This window comes from Olea europaea, chromosome 11 (assembly GCF_002742605.1).
Source record: "Olea europaea var. sylvestris chromosome 11, O_europaea_v1, whole genome shotgun sequence".
NCBI lineage: Eukaryota > Viridiplantae > Streptophyta > Magnoliopsida > Lamiales > Oleaceae > Olea > Olea europaea.
In genome coordinates, this window is record NC_036247.1 from 286,235 (window position 1) to 313,189 (window position 26,955).

At 34.0% G+C, this 26,955-nt stretch overlaps 4 protein-coding genes across 5 annotated transcripts; all 4 read left to right on the forward strand.

The window, feature by feature from the left end:
• The first annotated feature begins 8,200 nt into the window (after positions 1–8,200).
• LOC111402868 (protein trichome birefringence-like 23) lies at positions 8,201–11,297 on the forward strand. Of its 2 annotated transcripts, none has more exons than XM_023031170.1 (3): positions 8,201–8,510; positions 9,472–9,758; positions 10,369–11,297. In XM_023031170.1, exons 1-3 carry the CDS (start codon positions 8,267–8,269, stop codon positions 11,140–11,142), a joined length of 1,305 nt encoding a protein of 434 aa, XP_022886938.1. In that variant the 5' UTR covers positions 8,201–8,266; the 3' UTR covers positions 11,143–11,297. The 2 variants fall into 2 exon arrangements, with proteins under 2 accessions (XP_022886938.1, XP_022886939.1); XM_023031171.1 differs by having other exon boundaries at positions 8,218–8,510; positions 9,475–9,758.
• A 1,746-nt stretch (positions 11,298–13,043) lies between these two features.
• LOC111402869 (probable GABA transporter 2) lies at positions 13,044–23,353 on the forward strand. The gene is made up of 8 exons (XM_023031172.1): positions 13,044–13,167; positions 14,150–14,233; positions 14,430–14,660; positions 16,003–16,100; positions 16,544–16,730; positions 21,555–21,685; positions 22,381–22,617; positions 22,719–23,353. The coding sequence occupies exons 1-8, from the start codon at positions 13,125–13,127 to the stop codon at positions 23,106–23,108; spliced, it is 1,401 nt and encodes a 466-aa protein (XP_022886940.1). The 5' UTR covers positions 13,044–13,124; the 3' UTR covers positions 23,109–23,353.
• On the forward strand, positions 16,737–20,151 carry LOC111402870. Its single transcript, XM_023031173.1, has 2 exons — positions 16,737–18,260; positions 19,354–20,151. Exon 2 carries the CDS (start codon positions 19,402–19,404, stop codon positions 19,810–19,812), a length of 411 nt encoding a protein of 136 aa, XP_022886941.1. The 5' UTR covers positions 16,737–18,260; positions 19,354–19,401; the 3' UTR covers positions 19,813–20,151.
• A 2,402-nt stretch (positions 23,354–25,755) lies between the features above and the next one.
• LOC111402871 lies at positions 25,756–26,723 on the forward strand. The gene has a single exon (XM_023031174.1). It carries the CDS (start codon positions 25,982–25,984, stop codon positions 26,432–26,434), a length of 453 nt encoding a protein of 150 aa, XP_022886942.1. The 5' UTR covers positions 25,756–25,981; the 3' UTR covers positions 26,435–26,723.
• Positions 26,724–26,955: the final 232 nt, after the last annotated feature.

Sequence of the window (26,955 nt, forward strand, 5' to 3'; positions counted from 1 at the left end):
TCCATTTATCTGTAATTTCTAATCCTAATGGTCCTGGTAATTTATGAAATAATTTATTTCCTATTTCTTGATTAAATGTCTTTCCTGATATTGAAGTTAAGTAATGATATTCGTTTAAGAAGTTCTTAACATATCTTCCTTTAGTCCATTTATAAAGACTGAGTTGTTCTAAATCTCTCATAGCTTTTCTTTGTATACTCATGTGTCCTGAATTAGGGTCTGCTCCTGTTATTAATATCTGTATTTTATTAACAAAATTATAAGGATTACTTCCCATACTAACTAGTTGTTCAAATTCTTGTTTCTTTTCTAGTTTAAAAGCTTCCCACATAGCTTTTACACTTTCTCCTAAAAATGTTTCTAAGTATCTATACATATCTAAAGCTTCCATTTCTTGAAAATTTCTAATATAATGTCCTATTATAGTATTTTTCCATACATCTATAACATTATTCCATGTCTGTGGATCATGTGCTGTAATATTTAGGATTTGTGCTTTATGATCTGATTGAAATTCTATTTTCTTTTCTAAGGGTCTTTCACTTCCTCTTGCTATATATTTTCCTTCTGTGTTATTATATGAAGAATAAGCTCCTCTTGGGGGGAATCCTCCACTATAAATCATGGCTTCATGTTTAACTGTTTTATCAAAAGGAGTATCACTAAAAGTTCTGTATGTATTTGAGTCTTCCATAAGTTCTTTATATAACTAAAATCTGAATTTTCAAGAATCACAAGATCCTAATCCAGATACAGCTTCTTTAGAAAAGATATTTGAGAAAATTGAAGAACTCCAAAAACAATCTAAAAAAACAACTTGTGCAGTGATGGTTGATTACTCAATTCTTCACACACACACATCAATTTTTGCATTAGAAGAGTGGATATTGGTTTGGTACTGTAAATTTGAGCATGTTTATAGAGTAAACACTAAATCTTGAATCTTGAGGTGGGAAGCTAGATTGTTTAACCGAATATTTTTGCATGCTTGTGTGTTAATTATTATTTATTTATAGTTTTGTTTGAGGACAAATAAATGTTCAAGTTTGGAGTATTTGATAAGTGTATTTTATACACTTATTCGGTACTTTAAAATAAAGATATTTGATGGTTCTTTTGACAAATTATATCCTAAATTGTTGTTTCTTATTTTTAATAGGTAAATTCTATTATTGAAAAGGGAATTGAAAGAATGAAGCAAAAAAGGGAGAAATCCAAAAGTTAGGGACCAAGTTGTAAAAATTCAATAGTTGATTCGGACCATGAATCGAAGATTGAAATGTTTGGAGGTCAAATTGAATAATTTAGAAAGTGAAGGACTTAAATTGAACCAAAGAATACATGGGTTGCAAGAATAAAAGGGCTCAAGGACTGAAATTTATTGTATGGAAAGATATATATATATATATATATAATTTCAACAATAGACAGCTCCTCAAATATTTGTGTAAATTGTATAATAATGGCTGAATCTCTCCTCAATTCCCGTGCGTCTCTTCCATCCATTAATGCCCTTCAATTCTATATATATATATATATATATATATATATATATATATATATACGCACAGAAAACCTGCGAATTGCGAGAGGAGAAAATTTGACTACACTTTGCAATCAATTATTGTGGCTCCAATATGCACAGAATTGAGGGGGGAATGTTTGGGAATCAAATTGCTGAAACTAATTAATTACACACACGAAATTGGAGCAGAGATACCAACACAAAAAAGGGGCAACTTGGAGTCCTTTGAAAAGTCAAATATTGTGGGCAACCAATATCATATACATACGCGTACAGAGAAGGAGGCAGTGGACGGTTGGAGAGAAATTGAAAACTAATTACGTTCCGTCAATTAATCTGGTGATGTCTTCTATAATTCATTGTTTTTCCTCTATTAATATGCGTAGCTAAATTTAATTTTAAGGCGAACAATATAACTGATTTGGGACCTTTATTTCTTTTATTTGAGATTATTGTTCTTTTATATTTTATGTGTGAATTTTAATTTTTTTTAATGTTTTGAATTTTCTGGCCAATTATTCAATGATTTCGTGAATGATAATTACATAAATATGTGGATTCTTATTTAGATTACATATTAAAATTCGGTAAATTAATAAAACGTGTAGAGATACTTATATTAATTACTGTGGTCCTATAGAAATTCTTAGAACTATTATTTCGTTTAATTAAATTTAATTTGCATAGAGATATAAAATTGAACAAATTAAATAAGTTCAACCAGAACTCGAAAGGGGTAAGTTGAATATAATAAAAGAATTTGACCGAACACTAATTTAATTTTATGAATCTCGACATTAGAAATAAAAGTGATCAATAGGTGAAGTTGTTCTTCCCTAATCTCCATTTATTATTTGAATTCTCACTAATTTTATGTTGCATTCCCGAGATTTTTAGTAGTTAGATTTAAAAATCACAGTCAATCAAATTTATTTTTCTTTATTTATTTATATTCATCAAATAGGAGTTATGAATAATAAATTGAGTACTAAAGTATAGTCCTCGTAGAAACGATAATTCGGATTCAAACGATCCACTTTACTACTTGTTACGATCCGTTCACTTGGAGGATAAAATCGACCACACTTATCCACTTTCTGATTCACTTCCCCCACAATGTCCTGATAATTCTTCTGCTAATAATATGGTCAATCGATATGTAAAGGGTAACAAAAGTAAACGATCTGAGAAGGAGAAGGCTAGCCTCGATAGGCTTACATCTCCACAGAATTCTGTAAAAGATGCTCTAGTGGCAACTGAGATGGACATGTCATTGAATGAATTTTCAAATAGCTTTGTATCTCAGGACTCAGTTGACACAAGTAAAGAAGATCAACCAAGGATCACCAAAGGGGGTGAGTCTTTCTTCGTCGGTCTTATCAAAAAGAGCTTCCGAGACTTTTCAAGTCTAATCAAAATGTAGAGGATGGAAGATCACAAGTTTTTGTCAATGGGCATTTTATATCAGATCGTTTAGTTAAGAAGGCATCGTTTAGTTAAGAAGGCTGAAAATCCAGTTGGACCTATTCAACCTAGAGGATACTGGTGAGTAAATGGACAAAAGTTTGTGGCCCCATTTATATGGACTAAACTTGCATCACTGAGTTCATCATTTATGTAGTGAATCGTATTCCCATATATTTATCAAAAGGAAAAAGGACTCCTTCTGTTATAGATTTCCCATAAAAATAGCTCTAATACAGCATGCTAAAAAAAGAAGTATTTTGTAAGCAAGATACTAATGTCTGTTTATGTTTTCAAGTGCACATCTCCACGTACTTCTCTCTATCCACCACTCTTCCTTCCCCCCTCCTTCAAAGTATGAATTTGAGTAACCGCAGATAGATTCCTGGGGTCATATCATTTCTGGAAAGGGTATTGCTGTATATATACATCCGGAATTGAGAGCATGACTCGGTGGCCAACTGCCACCAGTGTGACAACCTTGAGGGGGTTTCAGGGTTTAGCATTATAGGACACTCGTGATACATTCTGGAAAGATTACTAAGCCACTGATAGACCTATTGAAGAAGGGACATTTTCCACTTAAATAACGCATCTTCTGATATCAGAGAATATATTTGGAGCCATATTGTGCAATCTCTTGATTAGTGTTAGTAATCTTGTCTTTTTGACCAGAAACACTAATGGAAGACTTTTGCAAATTCTATGATAAACTCGGTATGACGTTCAGGCTGGATTTTGGGGTGTGATGGGCCATCCTTGCCTTGGGATTATCATGGTGAGTTCAATTAATATTTGGTACATAATATCCCTTCCCTTGAATAGAACTTTATTTCAAATCTTGTTTTATTATTCAAGAATAGAAATGTAGTAATGATTTCAAAATGCTGGAACGTTAATGTCATGCAGCCTAATAATGAGGAATTCGATTACCCTATGCCAGAAAATTGTGCTGCTGGAAACACGGGGGATTTTGTAAATGGGCGTGAACTTCACCAGAAAGATTTAGATTTACTTTCTAGCAGAGGTCTTCCAAACACAAGGAATAGGTCTTATGTCGTTAAGATTTCTGGGAAAGTGATGGATGAACACACTGGGGAAAAGCTAGATGGCCTTGGCAAACGTGCCCCAACGTAAGTTTTTCTGATTTCTGTTCTAAATTATACTTCTTACTAGTGTTCTGCTGTTTTTTACATTCCACGGAGAAAAAATAACACACACTTTATATCTTGGGATGATATCTACTGGCTTTGATTAAGTTTAAGACCAATTCATATTTAATTTAAGTAATAATTCCCCTTCTTCTTCTGAGAATTTGTTAATGGTATAAAGAATGTACAAGTCCTAGTTTAGGCTCTAGTTTCTGTAGTTACTATTTGTTGGCTGGGAGAAGCATGAACAAAATATAGCTTGTAAAAAGAAGTGATGGACATATGTTGACCTTAGTTATATTATTAAGTGTAGGAATTCTAGTTGTTTCTTATTCGTTATAGATGCCAGTGAAGTTAAGAAGACTCGAGGAAACACTGTGCTAACTGTCTCACAGTATAGTTTCTCAGAATCCATGGGGGCACTTGTGAGCCGGTAACCCTGGCATGCGCACAAATGCTGGAAGCAATTTTGAGTTTTTAGTATCAGTAGAAAATTTGTATATTTACTGTCCTTCCAGTTCATTTTCTATTTTAGAGCTTGTTTGGCACAGCTAAAAAGTCAATTAAAATCAATTTTTTAACCATTATTTCATTATTACAACCGTCATTTTTAAATTCTTTCTCACAGGTAGGATCCACTTTACCTTTAATGGTCAAAAAGTCAGTTATCAAAATTCCTACCAAACAAGCACTTATTCTATTCGTTTTGAAGTTCTTTATCTCTTTGGTATTCAATGCCCTCATAGTAAAGCGTTAGGCATCAACCAAACTGAGTAAACTCAATCAAAAAAGAGAATGAAGTTCATATTTTTTTAGATGAGTTTTGCTTTACTGTTTTGTTTGTGAGCATGTTTGGCTGGGCTTATAAGTTACTTATAAATACCTTTTAGAAAACTAAGACTTTTAAAGAAGGTACATATAAGTACATTTTAAGCTCAGCCAAATGTACCAATTCTATAAAGAATGCATTTTTCCCACCAAGCAATATCTACGCATGTGTACTAATTACGAGCCTGTTTGGGAGTGATTTTGAGAATTGATTTTTTGACCGTTAGGAGAAAAGTGGGATTCATCTGTGAGAGAAGAAGTCAAATATGATGATTGGAATAGTGAAATAACGGTCAAAAAATCAATTTTTTGGGCCAAAAAATCCCTCCCAAACAAGCTGTAATACTGAAACTCGAATGGGGTCCTGAGAAAAATGCGGGGATTTGGTATGAAAGTTACCAAATTTCTATCGCAATTGCAGCATTCGTTGCAGATACTTCAGCCCTGTCAATGTTTTAGGAATTGATGAAAGTAACGATTTTATTCAGCAAGTGGTTGACGCCCGAAGACTATATTCAGTGGCTACATTCTATGCAAAGTGGTCCATTTTGAAAAGCACATTTGTTATTTTCTGTATTTGAAAAATTTTCTTTCAAAAATTTGTTTCCAGTATTTTTGATCATTCGTCAGTTAGCAAGTGCCGTAACTGATTTTGCTTTGCTTGAGTGGAGTATATTCAATGGCTTGGACACTTCTCTTTCTTTTTCCCCCGTCATTTGGAAATAAGATGTTAAAATGAGTTGAGTATTCGTGGTTTGAGACTGTCACATGCCTCGACCCAAGCCAATCTTGGCTCATGGCATGGGTGACGAGTCGGCCTCACCTCTTCAGTTTAAAAGTGTCGGGCTCGACGACAACAGCGTGTGGCACTTATGGACCGGTCCACGGGGGTTTGTATATATAGAATGTTGCAATGGTTTTATTGCTTGTTTATGAGTTCTACAAAATGTGTGAATAATAAATAGATACTAAGTTATTAGCCTAGTTTAATATAATATAAGTTTTGCCAAACATGTTCTTAACTAATCTCTTCTCACATGTCAAACTCGAGTAGATTGATTGATGGCTCATCTACGAAGTGTCTGACTTGCTAGTGTGTAAGTGTGTCCATGATGCTATATGCTATTAAAGAAAATATAAGTTCTACAAAATTTAACTTCAATTGGATGTACCTTGGATCCAATTCATATTAATAGTTATTGTTCGGGAACAGTCTCAATGACAGATTTTTATACATGAATACACCTGACAATCATTTATTGGCAATTAAAAAAGAAGTTAAAACAAAAAATTGCCAATAAAAAACTATCAAGTTTGTTTGTCAAAAAATCGTCTATCATTGAGCTTGCTCAAGCAGCATTATTCTTATATTAATTACTAATAAATAGATATTTATTTTCTATAATCTAGTGGGAGCAAGTCATCGTGTGCTTGTTATCGATTAACCTCTACTTTATCTTAATTAATCTTTTTTTTTTATGGAAATTAATTAATCTTAATTAGTAATATAAAATGAAACAAAACACTAATCTTGTAGTAAAGATATAATTACACAATCATGATAAGACCTATCAACTAAAACTTCACGTCATGGGGACATTAATTACTTTATTATCTTAACCCATCAACAAACAACAAAGACTAGTTAGTTTTTTATTAAGGAAATTACATTATTATCCATATCTCACAACTATATTATTATTTTATTTTCTCTTTAAAGACGACTTTTTTTTTGTGTGATTATAATAGTCCCACACTTTTTTCAGAGCTCAGCCTATAATTTAATATATTTTTATTTTTTGAATAATATTATTTAGTCCTACTGATGCTTAATATCGGCATACGTGACCTCACTATCACATAAACGGATACTAAGCACTAGTGAACTAAACAAAATTACACTTTTTATCTATATATATATATATATATATATGTTATAGAATTTACAACTTATGATTCACACATTTCATGATACACATCTTAAGCATTTAAAAAACACTTCCATACACAACAAGTCTTCTATAAAAATAAATATTTTTATTAATTAAAATTAAAAATAAGAAAATACCTTATTTACACCAAGTATTCTATTAAAAAGATATTTTTATTAACTAAACTTAAAAACAAGAAAATACATTATTTACCCACAAAATAAATATTGGTTGTAATTTTTTTCAAGAAAGTGATGCCCTAACTAAGGGAAGTCAATGATTATAGATCGAGGATACTATGGAATATTAGAACGTGTGAATAATAATTATGAATTCTTAAAAATATATTTAATTAGTTTAAATCATAATTCAAACTTAGTCAAACATCATAATAGTCTTTAAAAGTTAAATAACAAAATTGTATACATAGTAAAGTAAGCTTGTTTGATAGAGTTAGAAAGTCAATTAAAATTAATTTTTTGATCGTTATTTCACTATTATAGTGTTATTTTTGAATTTTTCTCTCATAAATAGGACTCATTTTATCTCTAACTGTCAAAAAATTAATTATCAAAATCCCTATCAAACAAATACTATAAACGTATCTTTATAAATGAGCTTGATCTAATTTAACCCAAACATTCTGTATATCCAGCTTGGAAACTAGAAAGGAGTGCAATGTGTCCTTTCACTCTTGTCGGTTAGCATCAAATATAATAGAACATTAAATTCAATAACAGTCCCTAACTTATTGTCTCAACGACATATTAACCATCAACTTTTGGGAACAGAGCAAATTAATCTCCAAACATTCATTACATTGAACCAAGATGCGTTCTCAACATTTTTTTGGCTATTCTCCAACAAAATTTTAACACAATACTATAATTTTAAAGTGTCCAGATTTTACTGTAACAATGTGTTTTTTGGACAAATTTCTTACAAGCCTTCGATACTTCAAAATTATACAAAATTTGATAGGGAGACAGCTAATGGAATTATAGTTGCATTATCAAATTTTCATTATACAAATTAATCTTCCATCTATTAAATATATGTTTAACTTTATGTAAAACTTTCGTCCCAAATTGAGAAACCACCTAAAATTTAGGAACAAGACATCTTTACATGGGAGTCACATTATAATTTAACATGTAAAATTGACGATTTCAATCATAGAAATGTAATGCAGTGAAATAAAAAGTTAGAGAATAACTAGTTACTTTTAAAGATTGAAGAATAATTTACTAATGCTCCAATAAGTTAGGGACCAATGCTGCAGTTTTCTCTATGAAATCATCAAAGCTGCCACCGACTAAGGAAGGATAGAATCATAGAATGAGAGGGAGAAAAGGTAAGAGCGGAAAATGGTGAAGAAAATGATGTACAATTGGAAGTATTGGTGGAGATCTCTTCACAACCACAATTACTTCATAATCAAATTGGGTGTTTCAGTTCTTTTAGTGGGTCTTGCATTTAGGATTCTCTACACTCGATCCACCGGATTTTCTCCTATTTCCGACAACCCATTTCTTGAAAATGCCCAGATTTCACCGCCCCCTGTTCTTCCTCTAATTTCTCAAGAAAATACAGATGGATTTCCTCCTGAAGGTCAGATGCTTTTGTTTCTAACTCCCTTTAGTTTTCCTTAATTTTAATGGGTTATCACTTTCATGTATGAGAAATTCAAGTGAGTTGGCTAAATATCGACGAACAAGAGGTTAATGCTGATTTAATAGTAGTAGTATGAGATCTGTAAAGATATAAGTTTTATATTGGTTTAGAGCATGTTTGGCTCAGATTAAAAAGTGAGTTGCTTTTGCTCATAAAATAAGTAAATAACTTCTTTTCAACTTCTAAGCATAGTGTTGATGGCATTATACAATGAGTTACGTTTGAGGCACCGGATTAGTCTGTATAAAGAACCTAGTATAAAATTAAAATGGATAGCATGGTTTTATAGTGGGGATTAAGGTGTGTAATATTCCTTTTATCTTTTAGTTAAAAACATGTCATTTGCACTATAAATAGTATAACATAATGCAGTGGTGAGGGTGAAGATGGTTTTATGCCGAATGAAATAAATTGTATACAATGTGTAAATCAAATTTTTGACCGTTATTTCACTATTTAGCCGTCATTCTTTACTTCTTTTCAAGTATGACTCACTTTTCTCTCTAACGGTAAAAAAATTAATTCTCAAAATCACTATCAAACAAGCCGTATTTGTCAAAAAAATACTATTCACCTTAATCCATGTAGTATCAGTGATTTCATACTTAATTCTATATACGGTCTAATATAGTGTACCAAACGCAACCTGATTGTCATGGTTATAGTAATGTAATCAGTCTGCATTTCAAATAAGAATTTCCACTTTTATTTAGTGCTGTATATAAGTTTATGATGGGTTTTTGTTCTGCTTAGATATGTTTATTGGCTTGTTTTGATTATCTAGCTCGTAGATTGATTTGCTGCTGAAATGTTGTCCATGTTATTTGTCATATTAAGACGTCACTGAATGATTGCCAATTTGGGTATGTATTTAAAATTGTTCACTGGTATGCTACAGAAGATGCTGGAAAGTGTAATGTATTTATCGGGGATTGGATTCCTTATCAGGGAGAACCCATCTACACAAATGAGAGTTGCGGCTTCATCGAAGACCACCAGAATTGTATGAAGAATGGACGGCCAGACACTGGGTATCTCCATTGGAGGTGGAATCCCCATGGTTGCAAGTTGGCTCGGTTTGATCCAGATAGGTTTCTGGAGTCAATGAGGAATAAAAGTTGGGCACTGATTGGCGATTCAATATCACGAAATCATATCCAGTCATTGCTTTGCATTCTTTCTGCGGTAAAATTGAAAAAAATTGCTATCATTCGTTCATTTCTGAAATCTGTCTTGTCTTAATAATTTTGCAAATGCTATGTACTTACCTCAAGGCAATAGCACGAGTTTCAGATAGTACAGAGTTACTTTCTGCTGTGTTTCTTTTGATACATTAATGCACCAAAATTATTTCTCGTCTGTGCCTTTTTTTTATTATTTTATTTTTGCTATCATCCTTGCCTAGAACTATTTTGACAACCAAGTTTTGTTGTTCGGTGCTTGAGCATATCTGGCTTACCTTTTACTTTCAGGGTGCAAGTATCAAACTTAGTTCTTACGTATAGCAGAATTGCCTAGGCTGCCAAATGAAATAAAAAAAAAGAAAAATCAAATTACAAGACTACTTTTGGAATTTATATTTCTCAAAGGGGAAACTAAAGAGAAGGATTTTAAGACCTTTTCCTATTGTGAGCATTATGTGGTTCACTTTGTAATTCATCTGATTTTTTTTGCATGTACTCCTGAACATGACTGGATTCGTGGTAATTTAAATTCCAATAACATATTATGTTGCAGTCAAAAATGCTATTCTGAACCCATATGCCATTGAAATTAAGCCATTTTTTGCCTGCAGACAGAAAAGGCTGTTGAAGTTTACCATGATGAGGGATACAAATCGAGAAGATGGATTTTCCCCACGTACAACTTCACCATATCAGTTATTTGGTCCCCTCTTCTTGCGAAAGCCTCCATTTTCGAAGACATGAATGGGGTTTCAACATCTGAGATTGAACTACATCTTGACATTATTGACATGAACTGGACTAAACAGTTTCAGAGCCTCGATTACATGATAATATCTAGTGGTAAATGGTTTGTGAAAAATGCAATCTACTATGAGAACAGCAAGATACTAGGTTGCCATAACTGTCCTAAGAGGAACTTCACAGAACTCGGGTTCAATTTTGCTTATCGCAAAGTCCTCCACAATGTTTTTGATTACATTACCAGGTCGAACCACAAGGGCATGATTTTTTTCCGGACCTCCACGCCCGATCACTTTGAGAATGGAGAATGGTTCAGCGGTGGGTCATGTAGAAGAACAGTGCCAGCAAAAGAAGGTGACTTCGGGTTAAGTGACGTGAACAAAGTTCTACGTGAAGTCGAATTAGAGGAATTCGAGAAGGCATCTGCTAAAGCTTCTCAAAACGGGGTAAACCTTAAACTTTTCGACGTATCTCCTCTTTCATTATTGCGACCGGATGGACACCCGGGTCCATATAGATTTTTTCAACCATTTGCCAAAGATAAGAATGCGAAAGTGATAAATGACTGCCTGCACTGGTGTCTGCCCGGCCCAATTGATTCTTGGAATGATCTGTTAATGGATATGGTGTTCAACAATTGAGAAAATGGAAATTTTAATCCTCCACCTGTAAATAATATAGAGCTCGTTCGTATTTGTCTTTGATTTTCGACATTTCTCACTTGGATTCGTATTCCTCGGCTAGTTTTTGTTATCAGAAGAGTTAAAATCTGTGGCATGCACAGTTATCCCCTTTATTGTGTTGTGCTGCATTTTATACTGTTTACTATGATACCACTATGGTCAGTAAATTCTATCATCTTTTCAATTTCTTAGAGCTTGTTTGGGAGTGATTTTTCATCCTAAAAAATTGATTTTTTGATCGTTATTTCACTATTCCAGTCGTAAAATTTGACTTTTTCTCTCACAGGTGACCCTTATTTTTCTCATAAAGATCACAAAATCAATTTTCAAAATCACTCCCAAACGCGGCTTTAATTCTGTAGCTTGGACCGATGGAAATTGATTTCATGGCAGTCAGTCAATTATCATTAGTAGTTATTGATTGAAATCAAATTGAAGTATGATTATACGATACAAATTACATTCAAGTAAATATTTAATTAAACAAGATTGAAGTAAAAGATCGTTAACTGATTTTTAAAAGCACTGATATCATCGCTTGGGGCTCCAATTTCCTGACAATTCGTTGAATGATTTTTAATGCACTTAATCGGTACTGTAATTACAGCCCAAGAAAGGGCAAAAATCCAACTCAACGCCTTTATTGCATTCTATTAAGCCCGTGTGAACCCAATATTTGGGTGTAATATATTTAGAAATAGTATTTTTTTGAAGAATGTGCGGATGAGAAGTAGAATTTTTGTTTTTAAAATTTACGTGTAAAATTATTTTATTGATAAAATGTCTAATTTAAATTGTTTAAAAAAAAAAAAAAAGAGTTTTGAAGAATGTGTCAAACAAGGTCAAGGAGAAATATTACATCATAATTTTACATGTTTCATTTTTTTTAAATATAACTGCTTAGTACTAATCTAAGTGTATATAGCCCTTGTTTGGGAGCGATTTTTTGCTCAAAAAAATTGATTTTTTGACTGTTATTTTATTATTTCAACCGTTATATTTGACTTCTTCTCTTATAGGTGGACTCAACTTTTCTTCTAACGATCAAAAAATTAATTCTCAAAATCACTCTCAAACAGGCTCATAATTGTTTAAATTAAAAAAATTAAATACATCCTAATTTCATCGAACAATTAAAGATAGACAGGTCCCCGCTGTCAAGATCTAACTAAACGGAAACTGCACCAATAACACTATTCTTTTTTCTTTTCAAATAGAATAATGATATGTATCACAATTTCATTGAAAAATTAATGAAGAATTTTCACTATCAACTAGATTGGCACCGTTACTTGAACTGTTAATATCTAGCTCATGTGATTCATATTTTAGGAAAAAAAATGTATTATTCATGTCAAATCAATGGGAAGTAAGTGGTTAAAAAATAAGAAAAATTTTTAGATTAGCGTATAATATTATTTTATTGAATAATGTGTTATTGAAATAATATCAAATCACTGTTAAAATAAATATATATATTTTAAAGAATAATACTATTTGCAATCACTCACTACAGCGGTCGTCTTACGTGACATACACATGATATATGGTTATTTGATACATTAATGAATAAAAAAACTACCACATTAATGTATCAAATAATTATCTGTCATGTGTATACCACGTAGGACAATTGTCGTAGTGAACGACTACGAATAACATTACTCTATTTTAAAATAACGTGACTCAAACAGGCCCTACTTGAATTGAGTAATGTTAGATGATAAATTGATCGTCACATACCACTTGGCATTATTCATTTGAATTTTGAGGCAGAATTTGAATAATCCAACAATGGTCAAAGTCTGCCCGCTCCACACCTTATTTCAAGTTTTCATTTATAAAAAGGAGGAGCGTCGTAATCCAACTTGCACAGCCCACCGTTTTGCGTACTCTTGTGAGTGCAAGTCTCCTCTTTCTCTCTCATCCAAGTGCAGGAAATGCACTCCCAAGAAAGACTGGAGGTTTTGTTGTGGAAACCAGGTAACCCATCCCTAATTCATCCACTAATTTGGATTTCGCTTCACAACTGCCACCACCACTGCCTAATTTAAATTATTTATTGCTTTAGTAAAAAAATGAAATAGTTACGTGGTTAGATGATGTGATTATAAACAGGGTCAATTCCCTTAACCGCATGCTTGTTGGATATTGTAAGCCAATTTGAAATATTTCTCTTTTTTTCTATTTTTAATTTTCAAGTGATGTAACGTTGGCGTGGCATCAATTTGTGCGATCCATAGGTGCTACGCAACCATTCGATCCACTGCAGTCTGCACAATTCGAGACTGTTAGGTCTAAACTTTCTTATAAATTTATGGACTAAATAGATCTGCAGACTTGTGATGGGCTAGCTCATGAATTGAATTTTAACGAGATGAGTAAAAGTTTGAGGTTCGATTTCCTTTGATTTAAATACTATATAAACATTTCAACGCAAGGTGGCAATTGATCCCACTAAAAATTTCTTTCAATAAATTCTAGCATTCGATACTTTGTCTGTAGCACTGAGAATGATAGATAGCAATGGGATGCGGTCCACTGCTATCGAATGTATTTTTCTTTCTTATTTATTAATAAACTTTACTGCTAAATTTAAGTAGTATTGCACAACCAGAAGATAGAGGAATTACGAGTTTAGGTGGCGAAAATTATTAATTTTATTTTAACAGTTATTACCATAAATAGATAACATTATGGTTGGAGGTTGCGTGCATAATGCTATATATCTACTAAAGTTATAGAAAAAGTCAATCTCGCAATAATTCTGAACCTGAATTGAAGCTAACGTCCAAAAACATACTTGATATACGCTTTGTATGTATCGTTGTTGCTTATACGGATCAATGGACAAGGCATAGCTTGATTTTCGCCGTCTACAAAAAATCCTGTTTTTCTGTTTGCCTCGCTCGTCTTTTTTCTTCGCTCTACATACATTTGGATGTGCTGAATTTATTAATGGCAGAGGCTGCACCAAAACCAAATGTATCGTTACGAAATAATCGTCAGGACGAAGATGCCGGAGCAGCTTTTGTATTGGAGTCTAAAGGTGAGATTTTTTTATTTTTATTTTTTTTTTATTTCGATCAATTTAAAGTCAAATTCTGAATTATGTAGGGTAAAAAAGGCAGTTAATTTAACTTTAAAACGTAGAAATGCATAAATAATACTGTGATAAAGATTAATTTGGATTCCTGTAGTAAAGGTACTTACGGAGAAGTTTTGGATGGATTTATAAACTGTAGGAAAATGGTGGCATGCGGGGTTTCATTTGACGACGGCGATAGTGGGGCCCTCAATACTGAGCTTGCCGTATGCATTCCGGGGATTGGGATGGGGACTAGGGTTCTTTTGCTTAACGGTGATGGGAGTTGTGACTTTTTACTCCTACTATCTAATGTCATTGGTGCTTGACCATTGTGAGAAGGCTGGGCGCCGCCACATACGATTCCGGGAACTTGCTGCCGATGTATTGGGTAGGTAATTGTTCACGTTAATAACACATGATGTTGATATTTTTCTAATCTATTTCTTCCCTTTCCTACCCCACACCTTCATGTGTAACAATTCTAATAAATATGAGAAAGAAATGGCGTGATTGTATCATTTTCTTTCATGTCCATCGCTATCAAGGAGTGAGCTTCTCAATGGAGGCTAGACAATGAACCAGTTATCTGTGGAATTTGACAAGGGAAAAATTCTTATGAGTTTATGCACGTTTAGTTATGCTTAAAAGTTACTTATGACGACTTTTTTGTCACATGTTATAAGCTGTTTAAGAATTTATAATTTTTTATGCGAATTTTAGTTTAGAAAGTACTTTTACCTTTTTTAAGCTTTAAACAAACACGCTCTTCATGTCATGTGAAATCAGATCTGTTTAAAGGATATCGTGTTTTCATTACAATAAGACTAATGTATTTTAAAGAGAAAAGAAATAATTAAACTCCTGCATGCTGTTCGTTTCATTTGTAAATCTATGGTTTTTGTGGTGCTCAAAAAATGGTGAGTAGATTGCTGTGATAAGAAAAATCAATTGTCAAAAGATGTGGAGGAGACCGAGATAGTAAATTTTGGTATTATTGTAAAATGTCTTGGTATCAAATTATTGATCAAGAATGATTAAATGAGAAAAAGTCAATTATGCTCTTTACCTTTCCTCAGAGAACCATCGTTATCTATTAGAAGGAGGTTCTACTAAAGCATGTGCTTTTTCAACCATTTGAATTCTTGTTTCTCACCTGTGTGAAATAAAGAATTGATGCAGTTGCTCGAGCACAAAAATTCAAAGGATAATGCCACCATAAGGTCTGAAAGAAGTGAAAATTTGAAATTATGGAAAAGTTCTAGCTCACCATATGACTACCTTTCTTAAAGAATGTCCTTTAATTATTCTGTTTCTCTTTTTAAGTGTTCAATCTTCTTTTCAATTTCTTTTTCCTTTTACATTTTTGTTTGAGATAAGGGTGTTAATATATTCGTGGACTTTAATTACAGTGCACATCTAGTTTCCTTCTGCACATAGTTTGTTTAGTGAGAAGTTTAAGGTTCAATTTCTTCGTCCTTTGTCAAAATTGCAGGTGCTAACACTACACTGTGTGTAAACTGTGGATTTAAAGATCTCCTGAACAGTGCTCTCTGCATTTTATTGTAAACATACAGATATCAGCTCATGACACGCTAGCCATAAATCCTTGGAAATAGCATTTTTGCTAGCAAAATATTTAAAAACAAGAAGAGGCCAGAATAAAAACAAGTATGCTGAATTTTTCTATGCAAACCCCTCTTTTTCTGAGTTTTTGCTTTTATTTCTAATAGGGTCTGGCTGGATGTTCTATTTTGTGATATTCATTCAGACAGCAATCAACACGGGTATCAGCATAGGAGCTATTCTGCTTGCAGGAGAATGCCTCCAGGTATAGCATTATAGTTACCTAATTTCTTCTTGTAGTGGACAGATGATTCCAATAAAATGATCTGTTTATAGCTTACAGTGAATAGCTTTAGACATAAAATGTTCTGGAAGCAGGATGTTCTCTAAAGCATAATTTTTGACAGCCTAATGCATACTTGAAAGTGCAACATAAGGCCGGGAGGCCTGAGAAAATTAAAGAAAATATATTTTTATATTTTCCACTATCCCTTGTTTCCAAATTCAGAAGATGTAATTTTCCTTTTAAAATGATGTGAGGGGAATAAATTTTCACAATCACACATGTTTAGAGGCTACTTAGCTTTATCTTTCACTTTAGCTTTTATGGAGTTCAAGGCAAACTGCTGCGAAATTATCAACCATTTGAAAATTTCAGTTTTGTTTTTCTTCATTTTGAAATCATCTTCACTTCTTTGGCTGGTGCAGATTATGTATTCGAACCTTTCTCCAAGTGGTTCACTGAAATTGTATCACTTCATAGCAATGGTGACTGCAGTTATGATAGCTCTCTCTCAGTTTCCAACTTTCCATTCCCTCCGGCACATTAACCTCGTGTCTCTTCTTCTCAGTTTGGGTTATACATTCCTTGTGGTTGGTGCTTGTATTCGTGCGGGTAAACCTCCTTCCACTGCTTTTTATCCTACCAAACTGCATTATATATAATTAATTTTTGAATAGTTTGAGAGAGTAAGCAACAAAGCGGAGATTCTGGTCTTCAATGTACTACCAAGACTATCAAATTTTTGTTGAAGCAATGACGAGTAACTAAACTTCCTTTATTTATTTGAAGTCTGTTAGCCATATACAGTAGCTTGAATTATAAGATATTACTGTCAAAATGTGTATATTCTATAATTATATTTCGTAAAAAAGGCTAATTTAGTTCTTACCATGCTTAGGTAGCAAACTTAATGTAATTATTGTAATTCTTAGCTTTATAAGAGAAGGGAATCCCTCGATTGAAGGGCAGCTTGAACCACTTTGACATGGTATCAGAGCCAGCCCTTTAGATTTTCCCTTCGAATCTTCGGTTTTATTTGTTGGGCTAAGGTCATTTAACATTATCTTTGGTTTTATTTGTTGAACCACTTTGGTCTATTGATATTATCTTTTGTTTTATTTGTTGGGCTAAGGTCATTTAACATTTGGATTAGGCTTCAGTTTGTAGAGTTGGACTTGAAAACATATTTTTTGGACTTGATTTGATAATTCACTTAATCATGTTGGGAGAAAATTCTATTATTTGCTTTAATGGAAAAAATTATCCCAATTGGGAATTTCAATTCAAGATGTTTGTGAAAGGGAAAGAATTATGGGGTCATTTGGAAAGAATTATGGGGTCATTTGGATGGGTCTTCTAAGGCTCCGACTGATATCAAAGAACTTAGTCCATGGGAAGGATGCAAAGATTGTTTCTTAGCTGCTGAGTTCTGTTGAACCACATGTGGTCAACAATCTCCATTCATTCACTACGGCTAAAGAAATGTGGTACTACCTCAGGCGTGTCTACCATCAAGACAACTTTGCTCGAAAATTCCAATTGCAGTTAGAAATTGCTCACTATAAATAGGGTAATCTCTCTATTGATCAATTCAATGCTAGATTCCTTAATTTGTGGAGTGAATATTCCTGAATAGTTAATTCCAAAGTTCCCAAGGAAGCTTTAGCTGCACCACAAGTTGTCCATGTTGAAAGTCAAAGAGAATATTTTTTGATGAAGTTGAGACCGGAATTTGAGACTACAAGGGCTAGTTTACTGAACTGTACTCCTGTTCCCTCCTTGGATGTATGCTTGGGAGAATTATTACGTGAAGAACGTCTTGCCACTCAACTCAACATAACCCAAGAAACAGTTACTACTGAGATGGTTAATGTGGCGTACGCTGTTCAAGGAAAAGGAAAATCTATATCTGTAAAGAACTGTAGTAAGAAATTCTGTAACTATTGTAAAAAGGATGGGCATATCAATAAAGATTGTCGCATGCGACCTCAGAATAGACAAGGTCAGACCTTTCACTTTGCTATTCAGTCCAATTTGGCTGTTGTCTCCTCTGTTCCACTCCAACTGCTTCTTCATCCACTCTTACACCTGAAATGGTCCAATGGATGATTATTTTCGCATTTTCTGCTCTTGGCCTTCAAGGTAAGAAAAATCTACTTGCTTCTCCTTGGTTGGTTGATTCTGCAGTCTCAAATCATATGATAGGTATTATAGAGGCTTTACATGATATTTGTAAATATAAAGGCGATAAACATATTCAAATTGCCAATGGGAGTGCTCTTCCTATCACAGAAATTGGAATTTTGGGATCTTCTTCACCGATGTCTTTGTGTCACCTGAATTATCTACAAATTTAATTTATGTTGGACAATTGGTAGATGATAACTATGAAATTCGTTTTAATCGGAGTGGTTGTTGTGTGTAGGATCAAGTGTTGGGGAAAGTTTTGGCGAAGGGGCTTAAAGTGGACACTTATTTCCTCTTCAATTTTCCATTTCTTATTTATTTGCTTGTACTGCTATTGCTAATAATAGTAAAGTTTGGAATAAGAAATTGGGACATCACAATTCTAATATTTTGACTCATCTTTTAAAGAATGGTTATTTGGGCAATAAAAATTCATTCACTCATATGTCTTTTGATTGCAATTCTTGTAAACTTGGTAAAAGCAAATCCTTACACATGTTAGTCGTGCTTCCACATGTTTTGAGATTATTCATACCGATGTATGGGGTGTAAGTCCTATAAATTTTCATGCTTAGTATAAATATTTTGTAATATTTATTGATGATTATAGTCGTTTCACTTGGGTCTATTTCCTTTGTTCTAAAAATGAGGCATTCTCCATCTTTCAGAACTTCGTTGCCTTTGTTGAGAACCAATTTTTTACTAGTATTAAGATACTCCGTTCTGACTCCGGAGGGGAATATATGTCCAATGATTTTTAGGAATATCTCAAAACAAAAGGGATTCTCTCCCAATGATCTTGTTTTTACACACTTAATAGAACGGAGTTGTTGAGTGTAAAAATCATCATCTTTTGGACGTTCGAACTTTGTTGATTGAATCTTCCATACTTTCTAGATTTTGGGTCGAAACTTTATCAACGACTGTTTATTTAATTCTCCGTATTCTTGATTGTTTAATGTTGTGCCTGAATATGATTCACTCCATATATTTGGCTGTCTGTTTTGTTCACTTACCTTCCACTGAACGTTACAAGCTTTCTGTTCAGGCTGCTTGATGTGCATTCCTTGGGTATAGTAATGCACATAAAGGGTTTATGTGTTATGATGTGGATGCTAACAAAATTCGTATCTCTCGAAATGTAGTTTTCTTTGACAACCAATACTTCTTCCAATCTCTTGTCTTTCATGATTCTGCCTCTATTCAGCTTCCTGAATTCGATGATATGTCTAATACTGTTGAATGCTTTAAGCCCGGATTTGTTTATCAGAGACGTCCTCCGCTGCCTCCTTCAGACATTGAACCGTCGCTTGATCTCATCATCACTGAACCTCAACGATCTTCTCGAGTCTCATGCCCTACAGATAAGTATGGATTTTCACATATTGCTAATCAGGCTACCCTTGATACTACTTTTGTGCTCAAATCTTACTCTCAGGCTTCTATTCATGCTTGTCGGAAAGCTATGCAGGAAGAACTTCAGGCACTCCAGAATAATCATACTTAGGACATCGTTCCATGTTCTGAAGGAGTAAAACTTCTTGGATGCAAATGGGTTTATACCATTAAACTTCGGCCTGATGGTACTTTAGAAAGGTATAAGGCTCTTTTGGTGGCTCTTGGGAACTGTCGGGAATATGGTCTTGATTATGAGGAAACCTTTGCACCTGTTGCAAAGATGACCACCGTGAGGACTATTATGGCTATTGCCGCATGTAAAGGATGGTCTTTTCGGCAGATGGATATGAAGAATGCATTCTTACATGGTGATTTGAAGGAGGAAATATATATGAGTCCTTCTCCTGGCATGTTTCGGTTGAAGCGATATTTATATGGATTAAATCAGGCACCCCGCTCATGGTTTGAAAAGTTTTGTACCACTCTGCTTGATTTTCAGTTCACTCAGAGTCAATTTGATTCATCCCTATTTCTTAAAAGCACTACCTTTGGCCTTGTTGTGCTTTTAGTCTATGTGGATGATATTGTGATCACACGGTCTGACACTCAGTCGATTGTACAACTTCAGTATCATCTTTACACTACTTTTCATATGAAAGATCTTGGTTCTTTACAGTATTTTCTTGGTCTTGAGGTGCATTCCTGTCCTAATGGTCTCTATCTACATCAACACGAGTATACCCAAGAGATAATCACCTCAGTTGGTCTTCAATCTGGAAATTCTGTACTTACAACTCTGGAGGTAAATGTTAAGCTTAGCCAAGATGAAGGGGAACTTTTACGTGATCCATCTCTATATTGATAGCTTGTAGGAAGTTTGAACAATTTGACAATTACTTGGCCTGACATTTCATTTGCTGTACAGCAGACCAGCCAGTTTATGTAGGCTACATGCTAATCTCACTTAGCAGCTGTACGAAGAATTCGTCGTTACCTCAAGGGTACATATGGTTGAGGTTTATTTTTCTCTATCGAGAATTCTTTACAGTTAAAAGGTTATAATGGTATTGATTGGGCTGGTTGTGTGGACACTCGATGTTCAGTTACTGGTTGGTGCATGTTTCTTAGTTATGCACTTATTTCTTGAAAGAGTAAAAAGCGGGATTGAGTCTCGAAATCCTTTACTGAATCTGAGTATCGTGCTATGTCATCTGCGGTTCAGAGATTATATGGCTTCGAGGTTTGTTAGGAGAACTTGGTATCCCTCAACTTGCATCCACTCCGCTTTATGCTAATAACACCAGTGCTATTCAGATTGCTGCAAATCCAGTATTTCATGAACGCATCAAGCATATTGAAGTAGATTGTTATTCTATCGGTGAAGCCCTTGATCAACATGTGATTGCACTTCCCCACATTTCTACCGAACACCAAATTGCTGATGTTTTTACAAAGGCTCTATCTCGTCATTGTCATCAATTCATGATTGGCAAATTGATGCTTATTGATCGACCAACATCAATTTGAGGGGGGATGTTAGCCATATATAGCAGCTTGAATTATGGGATATTACTGTCAAAATCTGTATATTCTATAATTATATTCCGTAAAAACGGCTAATTTAGTTCTTACCATGCTTAGGTAGCAAACTTACTATAATTCTTGACTTTATAAGAGAAGGAAATCCCTCGATTGAAAGGCAACTTGAGCCACTTTGACAAAGTCAAGCATCATCAGTGATTTGATGAGAATTTAGCTTCAAAAGAAATTTTCGTGTTCAAATATTTCATTTTAACATCACTTGATTACCATGACTTAATCAGCATTTGATTTTGGTTAGTGATCTTATAGGTACCTCTGAAAATGCACCTCCAAGGGACTATTCTTTAGAGTCTTCGGAATCAACAAGGGTGTTCAATGCGTTTACTTCCATATCCATAATAGCTGCCATTTTCGGGAATGGGATTCTACCCGAAATACAAGTAATTACGTCTCTCTTGTTGAATTTTGCCTTCACAATATTATGTTATGCTTGGCTTTTCATATGGATTTTCATTGTGTTTGCTAGAACAATTACACAAATCTTAATAGAGTTTAAATTGGTGAATGAGAGAGTAAAAGGAGTATTAGCAAAGGGACCCATTTACAGTTGCGGCTGTTTCAGGCAAGTAATAGTTGTATCACATGATCTAATTGTCCCTTATGTGTGTGGGAGGGATGTTGGGATATAAGAGGAATAAATAAGAAACTAAGAAGAAATTTGATGATAAAAAGTATAATAACTAAAAAAGAGGTGACATGCACTTAGCAAATGGATATAATACTTTTGGGAGGACCTAAAGTATTTTAATGAGTTCACTTGGATTTTTATCCATGGGGCTTTTGGTATCTATTTTTCGAAATGCAGTATATTCTGGCACATATCGATCTGAGTCATTATACGTATTTGTTAAGATCAGAAGCAACCTGAGGGCTAAGATTGCAAAACGCCAAAACCCCCCTAACCAATAACCCATTAATGTAGCTGAAACCATATTTTTCCAACATAGAAGGTATTATTGGTGTAAAGATCAAGGATGATCAGTAACATCTAACAATGCAGCTCATACAACTGGATTTTTCATTCTATGTGTGCTATACGATTATTTTCCAAATATTTCCTTCTCAATCAATACAGGCAACTCTTGCTCCACCAGCTACCGGGAAGATGGTGAAAGGATTATCGATGTGTTACACAGTAATTTTCTTCACGTTCTACTCTGCTGCAGTTTCTGGATACTGGGTTTTTGGGAATAAATCTAATTCAATTATACTCAAAAGCTTAATGCCTGACGAGGGACCTTCCTTGGCTCCTGTACCTGTTTTAGGTCTCGCTGTTATATTCGTTCTCCTCCAACTTTTGGCCATTGGCCTGGTAAAAATAAATGCAATTACCCTCTTGATTTCTTTACCGCATCGTACTGATTTCCATATTTCTGTACTTCAGACGTTTCTGTAAATTTCGTAACCATGCAGATTTATTCTCAAGTAGCTTATGAGATAATGGAAAAGAAATCGGCTGATGTGAACCAGGGGATTTTCTCGAAAAGAAACCTGATCCCGAGGATTATCCTTCGCTCATTATACGTGTTATTCTGTGGATTTTTCGCAGCGATGCTGCCTTTCTTTGGTGACATCAATGGGGTCGTGGGAGCTGTTGGATTCATCCCTCTCGACTTTATTCTCCCAATGCTTCTCTATAACATGACTTACAAACCATCAAAATCATCCATCAGATATTGGATCAACACCTCTATTATGATAGTCTTTACTGGAGCTGGATTAATGGGAGCCTTTTCTTCCACAAGGAAACTGGTTCTTGATGCTAAAGAGTTCAAACTTTTTAGCAGTGATGTTGTTGATTGATTTACACTTGGAGCATATTTTTACACATAGTTTATGATTTTAAGCGGTCAGGGAGGAGACAAGCGTTTTCTCGCATGCATGCTAGATCCAAGTTTTCATTCACATGTACAACTTTCATAAATGAGCTAACGTTGGATGAGACAAATGCTCTAGAAAGAGTAACATTTCATGTATATGTTAACAGTGTTGTGTCAAAATAGGAAGCACAAATCTTTTTCCACTACCAAATATATAGTTCAAATTTAGAGGGTGTTTGGGAGTCATTTTTAAGTAAAAATGCATTTTGGAATAATAAATTGATGAGAAATGTGTGGTAGAAAAATAAGAAAAAAAGTTCATTTATGTATAATATTATTTTAATGAAGAATGCGTGATTAAAAATAAGAGAGAAAAATGCATTTTGAAAAAAATGAGTGTCAAACGGGGATTTAAATTGTAATATGAGAATTGCTCTATTCTCTTATTTTATGCTTCCGTTTTTAAATAGCCCCATGGGTGCGTATACCCTTCTGAACCAAAATCATTGGCATGACAACTCCTAGAATAGCTTTACCATCAGTATGATGAATATTACAGTGTAATGGATCATAGCTTAATAAGAAAGATTGAGAGTGACTTTCAATTTTAGCCCTTGTTTGAGCCTCATTTTGAGGTGAAAAAATGAATTTTTGAATAGTGTATTGATAGAAAATGCGTGGTAAAAAAATAAGGAGAAGTTTTAAATTTGTGTGTAATATTATTTTACTAAAAATGTATGGTTGAAATGATGTTAAAATATTGTAGAAGAATTTATTTTTTCTAAAGAATGAAGATCAAACAAGGACTTAATTACAAGACTTTGGGTTTAATAAAATAAAACCTTGATTAAACCAAATTTGGACCATTTGAAGCTGTCAAAGCGGCCGTGACGGCCCAATCCATCTTGTCCTTAAAGAGACATAACTCTGAAAAAAATAGTAACACGCAATAAAATTTATTAGTTATACGATTCAATAAAACATAAATTATAATTGCACGAACTACTTGCATCCAAGTTGTCATCCTCCTTAATTTCATGCCATTATTGGGATCAATTTGTCTCTCTAAGTTTTTGTGGGAAGCATCCCTTCCTTTTTGTATTAATTATAAGAGTTAAATAGCAAAACAAAAACAAAAATTTAGCATTCAAACAACTGTTACCATCTCATTTCATCACACGCTTCATTAAATCGCACTTCAAAACTACCTAGTTATTCCAGGAAAAATATATGCCTGTGGAACAAGAAATTAAATAGATTAATTAATTATTTTATCCATTTAAACTGTTGCTTCCTATCATCACTTATAAACTGTTTATGTAATTGGAAGTAACAAATCTTTGGTATCAATCTCGATTAATACCGTCAAAGAAATAAGTCGAGAACTCACTATAAACTTCTTGACTTGAATTCACATGGTATACTAGAAAAACTATGTTGTAGTTTCATGACTCAGTTTACATAATGATTAATATGAATAATGATTCCTGAGACATGAAATTGAACTCCCTGTAGGCGCAGTGTACAGTTAGCTTTTGTTCCCTGACATGCTCGGGCACATCTCGCGATTTACTTCCCTCACAAAGCTCTAGAGAAGGAGCATTAGGGGCCCTCAAGGTTGGGGTTCAACCCTTTTTATTTTTATTATTTTTTATTATTTTTATTTTAATATGGATAGATATCGGTATAAAATGTCAAAATGACAAGAAAGAAGTTGGTACAAATTACAAAAAAAGGTCAAAACTCAAAACTAAACCGGCAACATATATTTGGTCGACATATAATTTATTTATTATTATTAAACCAACCCCCACCCTCCCAAAAAAAAAAAAAAAAATTGTGCCTAATTTGCCAAGGTCTAAATTGGTGGTTCAAGTACTTTATAGCCTATATTTATTCAAACATCAAATAATCAGGGTTCTGATTTTTCTTACAAGCAAAGTAAGATCATGTGAACCTTTTAATTGGAAACTATCAAACTCCCACGGGAAGAGAGTGAGTCAACTCAACACATTATATTGTGGTCTACAATTAAACAAATTGGTAATGCGATCCTTTCGTCATTAATTACTTTTGATTGGTAACTTTCGTCCCCCTTCTCACTTGTCATTAATTTTAATTAAATTATTATATCAATTTTTTTAAATGACGTATTGGGTGGTCTAAAGTTTCTCAAGACTAACTCAAGAGACGAGACATTCTATTACATTTATAAAACGACTACTAACCCTTTTCGTAGTCGATATGGAATAACTTCTACAATTTTACGTTCACACATCGGGCCTGTTGGATCGAGACTTCTTGATAACTTGGGCTCTAGTACTAATATTGGGTGGTCTTGAACCTTTTCAATCCCAAAAGTTAGATCAAAACGTGATACTTTCCCTCATACTTCAAAATCGACCACCAACCCTTTCTACAACGAATATGGGATAACGTTCTCATGCAAACAATAATAAACTAATATTTATTCTCAATGATTTTGAGGGTGACTGTACAAATTATTTAGCGATGATCTGTATTACATAAAATAACAAGCGGTGTTAGAAATTATATTTTTTTATTCAAATAGTTTTTCAAAGAAAGTGATGACATGATATGACCATATCATCACCCTCTCATAAAACGCCACCGTTTTACCCCTTGAAAGTTTACCCGTAATACCTCACCACCAGGCACCAGGTCGGTATATATTATGGCGACTTTGGACTTTTATCCTTTCTGATTCAAACAAAAACACCTTAACGAAACTTGCTCCACTCTCGATCTTCATTGAAATTTCACCTTTGCACGGTCTGAGTCGCGTCTGTCTACTTCGACCCCTCCCATAGATAGATACTGTCTCTACTCGGGAAAATGCAGAAAACGGAAGAATTAAGGCTGAAAGAAAATCGGTCAGAGATTACAAAGGGCCCTCCGATTTGGGATTGTGGAAGCTCGCTGTATGATTCCTTTGAGAGGAAAGCGTTTGAAAAGCAACTCGATTCCGCCATATCTTCAAGGACTCTCTCGATGCCTCATTTATCCGATCGCCGCCTTCAACCGCCGCCGCCGCCAGGCCAGCAAATTTCGAACAAAAAACCATCGAAGTTGTCGCGGTCTTTTCAAAAGCTACTCCGATCTGTTTTCAGACAGAAGCAGAATAAATCAGGCGAAGGATTTTATGTTGCTTATGATACGTCCAGTACACTTTCCACGATTCCAGAGGCACCGGAGTTTGATGGAATTTCGCCGGAAATTAGGTCTTTGGTAAGAAGAACGGCCTCCGACAGATTCACGGCGACTTCTATTGAGATTTATTGTGTCTGATGACGCATACAAGTTGATATCTTTGTAAATTTTAATGGCAATATACTAATATGTGCAGTATTAGGCATTTCTGGTATGTTCTGAACGAAGATGAACAGTATCTTATTTAGTATTGTGTACTATACATAAAAAAAAAAAAAAAAAAAAAAGGGTTGATACCCAACCTTGAGAGCCCCTAATCGTTCCGTCCCTAGAACTTTGTGCTTAAGGTAAATCGCGGAATGTGCTTTTGCAGGCAAGAAAATAAAAGTTGTCTGTACACTAAATTTATAAGGAGTTCAATTTCATATTTCAAGAATCGAACTCTTACATTACGACTACAAATATGACATATTATCAGTGCATGTAGTCTCAAATAATATTGGATCTTGACTGTTATTCAATTCTATGTTATCCATCTTTCCAACACGTATGTTAGAATAGTTTAATGAATAAGATTTTTAATTTAATATTTTATGAATCAAATGTTTTTGGTTTAGAGATTTGAAATTTTGACAAGTACTAGTGAAGGCACGTGCGTA